Below are 8969 nucleotides of genomic sequence, written 5' to 3' on the forward strand. Positions count from 1 at the left end.
CGCTACAGGTAAGTAATTTTGAAACAAACTGTTTTACCTTAGCTGTAGTCTCCCGGGTTCGCCTTTACTCGGCCGCTGCTCCCACTCAAAAAATCAATTTTTTGATGGTCATTAGAGATTGAAATCAATTTGGCGTCATTATGGCGAGGTTTTCTGAAATAGCTAGAGCTTATATAAAATTAGTCATCTTACTCTAAACCGAGGACAAACATTTGCCCTGCTAATGATGCATTTTTTGGTCCTTTTAGTGATGAATTCTGTTCTTGCCTTGGCATGGACCAGTAATGAGCAGACTTGCAAACGTTGGGGTAGACTTGATTTGCTGGGTCTATCGAAGGATGGAGATATCATATTAGGTGGAATTTTTGGGATGCATTCATACCACATTGAGCATCGCCAATTCACGTTCAGCAATCACCCGGAGCCATCAAAATGCGTCAGGTCGGTTCAACTGCCCACGTACTGATTCAAGGGTTTATACAATTACGTTCGTATTTAATTTGTGAATTTAAGATAAAATAATTGTTTGCTTTACTTTTGCAGCATTGTCCCAAATTGCTTCATAATCAAGCAGGTACTTTTGCAATTTATTCAATGTTGCCACGTGGTGATACAGCAATGTATGCACCGCTCCCACAATTGGTCTTGTTCAAAACTCAAAACCCACTTTTAGCGTTTTGGAATGAAGAATAAGTGTCGGTTAATACGTTGTGAGAGGTCCCCTGCTCTTCTTTGAAATACTTCTATTGGACCTGAGAAGGAAGTTGCGGACCAGCTGAAAGTCTTATTTGAAATTGAAGACAGTGTCATATCTTTGTTTAATGTCAGTTAAGATTTTACGTTCAAGGCTCTGCGTTGAAGCTTTTCTCCATTAATTTGCAATTTAGTGGCATTATTACTGAATTATAACTAATACTAGCTACGTGGTGATTCCCTCAGAAAAAAACTGCTATTGTTGTTTTAAAGTTTGTTTTCTCACCTTCTCTGCAGCTTTCGGTTCAGACCTTTCCGTTTTGCACTGGCGATGATTTTTGCAATCGAGGAAATAAATAATGATACAGCTCTGCTTCCTGGAGTCACACTGGGATACCGCCTGTACGATTCTTGTAAGTTGACTCAGTTATCGCTGAAAGCAGCTATGGCGTTCCTGAACAAACCCAATTAATACGCCCTCTGTTAATTGTAAAAACTCCTCCACTGTTTCTGCCATTGTTGCTGATTCTGGATCTACGAGGTCTTTAGCAATAGCACCTTCCATGGGTATCTTCAGAATCCCTATGGTAAGATATGGTGTTCACAAACTCGGTTATGCAACATACATTATGAATACATTAAGATCAACAGTTATATGGGTCATTTAATCTATCGTCTATGCAAAATTTGGAATTTATTCATCCAAAGGAGACAAAGATCTGCAGTTACATCGCCTTTAGAATGTTCATTCAAATGTTGAGACTGTCCAGTACAATGACTGTTGATTGCTCTTTGGCTCGGTTTAGTTATAGTTTTATAACGAAGCTATTATTCCTCTTCATCTAACATATTACTTCGAAAGTCTCATTTCAAAAACTTGATGATGAATAAAAGTAACCTATAAAAAAGCGAACATTCAAAAATGATTCCAACAATTGGCAATTTTAGTTCATTTTTATTCACTGCTGAGATGCGGGTTGTACTGGCAAAACCAACATTTGTTTCCAGTCCCAAGTTATCCTTGAACTGAATAGCTTCCAGCAACATCTGCAAGCCAGGTTTACAGTGAATTATATTACGAGGACCAAAAACAGAAATTGTTGGAAAATCTCAGCAGGCTTGGCAACATCTGTGGAGAGAAATCAGCGTTAATGTTTCGGTACCGTGACCTTTCTCCAGAACATCATATGGAGTCACATGTAGGATAGATATCAGTGACCGAGATGGGAAAGTTTGTTTTACTGCAAGCATAGCTTAATGCTCACCGTTACTGGGGCTATTTTTATTTTCCACACGTGCCCTTTGAATTTAGTTACCACTGGTTGCCATGGTGATATGCCGATAATATTTGTACACTGCACATTCACTCTTTGCTCATACGAAGAGATTCAACAAGTGCTAAATGAACCACATCCTAAGATTTTAAACTGACTATTTTATCAGAGCTTTACTCAATTTCTAACCAACCTGTCTCGTGATGCTATTGCACCCTAAAGGCAAGCTGTGATGGTATTTGGTCCACAGGTCAGAACCACAAAAGCCCTACACCATTTTTCTTTGCAGCTGTTTGTCAATGCTTTGATGTGTTCTTATCATGAACCATGGTAACTTAATTTACGAGTGATCAATTCAGCTGTTACCAATCTTTCTTAAGTGTAATGTCGTTGGCTTTTCAAAACTATGTGTTACCACATTTGTCCGTCTTACTTTTTAACTCAAACCTTAACCCACTTATTGGAAACAGTGCATTGGTGAAATGATTTTTACGGTCAGGGATGTTGTATTTAATCACATGCTTTTGTTTTTGATGCATGATTTAAAATAAACACAGACAACGTTCACAATAATGGGCAGGTCAAGCACATCTTTCAAGAGAGAAATCGTAGCTTCAAAAATGAGCAGTCATGTTGAATTCAGCATCGTGATGCGAGACCACAAAAGTCAATTTTTTGACTAGTCAGGGAAGAAAAACATTCTACAAGGGATCAACTGAGAAAAAAAGAAATTTCATTTCATTAAATACTCTTGTAAAGATCAAGGAGCAAAGTGTTGACACAGAACGCTGTACCTTGAAATTTGGGAATTAAGGATTTGTCACATTGAAAGGGGAGCAACATACACATTACTGTAATGTATATAAAGCCTACCCAACAGCAAACCACAGCATAAATAGAATGCAAAATGATACAACGCAAACATGATGTTGGCAATTGATATATTTCTAAATTAAACTAAATGTATAGCTACTGGTTTACTATGAATGTGTAATCATGCCTGAGAGACAGTAAGCTTAATTTTGCTAACAGAAGCTGAATTCTTCAATATTGTACCTCGCAAACTTAAATTTGAAACCAGTACTGTTGAAAACGTTGTTAAAGATATAAGGGTTTGGTTGAAGAGTAATTTTAATTTTCGGCAATGATCAGGAAGAATTAAGCACATATCCTACACCTTATTTTTTTTTTCTTTTTCCTCCATTGACTTCCATGTGAATGCACAAAAGATGAGATCAACAGTGAACCATCTCTGCATTATTAGACAAAGTTAGAAATCGCCCAAGGTCACCTGCAGAGAAAGAGAGTGTGAATAAGAGAATGTTCATAGACATTCTTCATGTTAAATTCTGAAGATTGGACATTATGCATGGTTACGGTTAGGACAAGAAAGAGCAAAGATTTGAATGAATCTTGGAAGTGAATATTTGAATGGGATGCTTTGAAATTATGAAATAAATTGTATATTGTCTGTTTAAGAAGGTCCACTCTTGTAAGCACTGTAGGAGCTAAACTTATTGCACTTCTCCACTGATATTTTTGCCTTGATATCATGAACAACCACAAATTATAATCGAAACACAAAGTTTGTTTTTTGCTTTATTTGTGGCAGATTAGTTATTTTGCAACCTGTGCATGCCTGAGCAATAGAAAAGAATATCCATCATTTTTTCGAACAATACCGAGTGATTACTATCAGGCTAGAGCATTAGCCCACCCGGTGAAGCGTTTTGGATGGACCTGGATTGGGACAGTTAAGAGCGACGATGACTATGGAAACTTTGGAATGCACGCATTTGAAGAGGCAGTTCAAGAGTTAGGCATTTGCATAGCCTTTTCTGAGTCGTTCCACATAACATACGCTCGAGAGAAATTACTGAAAACAATTGACACCATAAAAACCTCTTCTGCAAAAGTCATCGTTGCCTTTGTGGGAGAGTCAAACATGCGGACTCTACTAAAAGAAATGATTAGACAAAATGTCAGCGGCATACAATGGATTGGAACTGAATCATGGGTTTCTGCATTGCTTCTTTCTCCGAAGGAAACCACAAAGATTGCTTCTGGTACAATTGGAGTTGCAATTCGCAAAGTCCATATACCAGGGTTGAGAGAGTTCCTCATGAAAGTTCATCCATCTTTGTATCCAGAGAACCTTTTGGTCAAACTGTTTTGGGAAAGTTGTTTTGGCTGTACTCTAACTGATGGAAACAAAACAGATTCACAAAAAACTGAATCGGAGCTGAAGAAATGCACAGGAAGAGAGAATTTACAAGATATCTTAAATGAATTTACTGATGTCTTGCAATACAGAGTCACTTACAATGTGTACAAAGCAACTTATGCGATAGCTCATGCACTTCACAATATGGCGTCATGTAAAACTGGGTCAGGGCCTTTCTCCGATGGGAGTTGTGCCAATATTTCAAATTTTCAACCATGGCAGGTGAGGAACATTTAACATGGTATGATCTCTGCATTTACATATATGTCAAATGTGGTCAAATTCACAGTTGAAAATTTGCAATTAATGTAAATAAGTTCTCATTTTGTTTTTTTTTCTGTTTAAAGTTACTATACTATATGAGAACAGTGAATTTCACAACCAAGATCGGAGAAAAAGTTTATTTTGATGCAAATGGAGACCCTGTTGCAACATATGATATTGTAAACTGGCAACCAAATGCCCTCGGTAACATCGACATTGTAAATGTTGGTCTCTATGATGGATCAGCTCGGTTTGGAGAAGAACTTTCAATAACAGAATGGGCGATTGTTTGGAGTGGCGGTCAGAAATCGGTAAGATTTATGGAAAAAAATCCCTTTTAAACTGACTTATTTTTTATTTCAAAATCTGTTCTCTAAAACGGAAAAGCAACCTGATGATTGTTGTATCAAACAGGCACACTGCCCACCACTGCCCATTTCCCGACGTGGAATAAAATTGCAACTGATCAAGCACTTTTAAACAGAAAATATTTCCTCACCAATTCGAAAATTGCTAAACTTGATCAACCCAGATTGTAAGATCAGAGAGGTTTTTTTTCTACCCACTTCAACAGCAGAATTTCTTTGCTCATAACTGATGTAATTAAAAATGTGAAAGAAAAATGTACAAATGAAGAGCGAGTTATTACCGTACCTTTGTCTTAAAATAACACTGCAATGACGAAGGAATGTAGGAAAAAGACAAAATTTAAACATACTGAAAAGTGGTTGCATAGCTTTGCAAAAAAGAAACTGAGGGAACAATGGATACTTTAGTTGTATGTCAAGAAACATTATGGTTCGTATTCATCTTGACCACAAACGCATTTCTGCTGCAGTAATGCCAAGCAATGACTATCTCCAACAGGAGAGGATCTAATCATCTCCCCTTGATATTCAATCGCTACCTGGGAATTACATTTACATGAAGCTGAGTTGGAATGATCATATTCGATCTGTAGTTTCGAGAGCATACCAGATGCTAGGAAAGCTGCAATAGGTAACTCACCTCGGGAATTTCCTAACATAACCACCATCCACAGAACACAGATCAGGACTGTGGTCAAATCCTCGCACTTCTCTCGATGGGTGTAGGTCCAAGAACACTGAAGAAGCTTGACAAACACAGGAAAAACCAGCCCAATTGATTGACACTAAATCCACAACATTCACATCTTCTACCACAGGTACTCAGTAGCAGCACCTCCAAGATACACTACAGAAATTCAACAATGCTATTTGGGAAGCAACTTCCCAACTCATGCTCATTTCCATCTCGAAGAACATTGGCAACAAATCCATGCATCACCACCACCTGCAAGTTCCCTTGACAGCCACACACAATCCTGTCTTAGAAGTATGTCTCAGCTCCCCTCTTATGACAATATGGCAACAATATCGACAGCAAATGAATTTCAATAGTTCAAAAAGGTAGATCTCAACGCCAAATATTGGGTTGGTTAGCAATGGCCACGTTGCATGAATAAATGAAGAAAAACATTTTTATTTCTGAATTTGATTTTCATTTGAGGCATTAAATGGTATACTGCAAATTGCATCTGATTTTATTTAGATGTTTCCCTATTTCGTTTTTCAATAAAATGAAGCAAATCCCGGAACACATCCGGAATGTTATCTCAAGAATATATGCAATCCTACTTTTCGCACTTTACTGCGATATGATGAGGTCACAAGTGCTGATATTATTTCAAAAGCAACAGTGCTAACAAAGGTAACATAATTAGGATTTGTTCTGTTACCAGAGTGAATGTTGTACATTTGCCACATGGAATTACTAACATTTCTTCACCATTGTATTCATATTCCTAATGAGGTGCCTAAAGCTGTTTGTTCTGAAAGCTGCCACCGAGGAACAAGAAAAGCAGGAAGAAAAGGACAACCCGTTTGCAGTTTTGATTGTATACAATGTGCACAAGGTGAAATTAGTAACACAACTGGTAAGGATACACCATTGCCACAGGCATTGTTTCTTAAACTACATGTGCATTGCTCAGGTTTCAAGATTCCTCGTGTACTGATGAAGTCTTGTGTTGCTTTTTAGATTCCATTCATTGCTTAAAATGTCCATTGGAATTCAAATCTAATGAAAGACGGGATCAGTGCATTCCAGAGGAAATTGTGTTCCTTTCCTTTTTCGAGACAACGGGAATCATTTTGATGACACTGGCGCTGTTTGGAGCCTGCACCACTGTTGCTGTACTTGCAATATTCTACAGACACACTCCAATTGTGAAAGCTAATAACTCTGAGTTAAGCTTCCTTCTTCTTTTTGCCCTGACACTTTGTTTTCTGTGTTCAATTACATTCATCGGTGAACCTTCAGTTTGGTCATGTATGCTCTGCCATGTCACTTTTGGTATTAGTTTTGTTCTTTGTATTTCTTGTGTATTGAGTAAAACAATTGTTGTGGTGATGGCGTTCAAAGCAACATTTCCCAGCAATAATATGATGAAGTGGTTTGGACCAAGACAGCAACGGCTGACGGTTTACATTCTTACACTGGTACAATGTGTAATATGTACTACCTGGTTAATTGCCTTTCCACCTTATCCATTGAAAAGCACTAGTCACTCTAATGAGATAATCGTGTTTGAATGCAATGTAGGATCTTCGTTAGCCTTCTACAGTGTACTCGGTTATATTGGATTTCTGTCCTGTGCATGTTTTGTCGTAGCTTTTCTGGCTCGACAACTTCCAGATAACTTCAATGAAGCGAAACACGTAACATTTAGCATGCTTATCTTTTGCGCAGTTTGGATAACTTTCATTCCAGCTTACATAAGTTCGCCAGGGAAATATTCTGTGGCAGTTGAAGTATTTGCTATTTTGGCTTCCAGCTTTGGTCTACTTATTTGCATTTTTACTCCGAAATGTTATATTATTCTGTTGAAGAAAGAGAACAATACAAAGAGGAACATGATGGTCTCAGTGGGTTCCAAAAAATTCTTTAAGAGCGTTGATAAATGAGACACAGATGTTTTAGTAGATAATTACCTTGTCATAATGATAATGAATGGCAATTCCATGTGAAGAGCCATAAAGCAAAATATTGTACCAGCACTCATTTTACATAATCGAACAATGACCTGCAATACGTGCAATTTTGAAGTTTGGCTAATAATTTTGACTATTTTATACATCTGCCCCAAGTTTCATTTGCATGAAACTGTGGAGCAGAGGAACCTCACTTACCCAGCATTCAATTATCTGAATTTCAGATTATCTGAACAATGTCGCAAGGTCCTGACGCTTGGTTAAACTGTTTTATCCAACATTCGATTACCTGGCATTAGATTATCCAAACAAAGTAGTCCCTGCCTGTGTCGTTCAGATTATCAAGGTTCCTCTTGTAATCAGAACTGAATGGTGTGTAACCTATATTTATTGAAAGATGGATCAAAGTTACTTTTTGTTTCCTTATTGTGACTTGAATTTCTTTATTGCATGGAGATTCTATTTGAAACTTGCTTGATCTGTGAATAAAAACTCAATTCTGAAGCTTGGTCTATTCAAATGTCCAAATAGATTGCTCACATCGTTTTCACAAAGGACTTCAATAAAAATGCTGTCACTGTGCCAAATTGACATTGAAGGGGGTCGCTGGTGGGAAGGTGGGATGATGATGTTGGAAGGTTTTGGAAACTTTGAGTTCACCATGTTGGCAGTAATGTGGAAAACTCAATATTTGGTCTTTTTCAGAATTAGTTTTCTATTCATATTCCAAAGGAGCTCACAAATAATTATCTTCTCCCGTTCTTAATGAGGACATATCTGTAATATGCACTGACTAACCAGCAGGCTTTCTACGCTTCTTAAATGATATGTACCATATATGTACTCTTAACATATTTGAGTATCTTCTCGCTGAGATGCTGTAATTCACTGTTGTATTGTACGTAGGTCATTTTCAATGCCTAATTTACCAAGTCATTCCCGAAATGGTTGTTCTTTTCTATCTATGCACTGTCACATATGGCATGCATAGTCTTCTACCTTGATTGAAACCTATAGAAGTTTGTGTTTTCAACATAGTTATCCATTTTTCGTGCACATTATTTACCATATATCCATGGATATGAATAATTTCTACCTAATAACAATATCAGAAGTATTGGTGTTCAGCGTGAGCAAAATTAGAGAAACCATTATGGATGATTATGGGTGGCACGGTGGCAAAGTGGTTGGCACTGCTGCCTCACAGCGCCAGAGACCCGGGTTCAATTCCCGCCTCAGGTGACCGTCTGTGTGGAGTTTGCACATTCTCCCCGTGTCTGCATGGGTTTCCTCCGGGTGCTCTGGTTTCTGCCCACAGTCCAAAAATGTGCAGTTTAGGTGAATTGACCATGCTAAATTGCCCATAGTGTTATGTGAAGGGGTAAATGTAGGGGAACAGGTCTGGGTGGGTTGTGCTTCGGCGGGTTGGTGTGGACTTGTTGGACCAAAGAGCCTGTTTCCACACTGTAAGTAATCTAATCTAATTTCATGAGGAGTAAA

General features: G+C 38.0%; 1 protein-coding gene across 1 annotated transcript; it reads left to right on the forward strand.

Moving 5' to 3' along the window:
- The first annotated feature begins 370 nt into the window (after nucleotides 1-370).
- Nucleotides 371-7442, forward strand: LOC122556156 (extracellular calcium-sensing receptor-like). The gene is given in 7 exon segments (XM_043702663.2): nucleotides 371-441; nucleotides 991-1161; nucleotides 1163-1280; nucleotides 3580-4413; nucleotides 4539-4766; nucleotides 6289-6412; nucleotides 6517-7442. Coding segments are annotated over 7 exon segments (2472 nt in total).
- Nucleotides 7443-8969: the final 1527 nt, after the last annotated feature.

The sequence above is a fragment of the Chiloscyllium plagiosum genome, unplaced genomic scaffold (genome assembly GCF_037043375.1).
Source record: "Chiloscyllium plagiosum isolate Xiang-an unplaced genomic scaffold, Cpla_swu_hap1 HiC_scaffold_13, whole genome shotgun sequence".
Lineage (NCBI taxonomy): Eukaryota > Metazoa > Chordata > Chondrichthyes > Orectolobiformes > Hemiscylliidae > Chiloscyllium > Chiloscyllium plagiosum.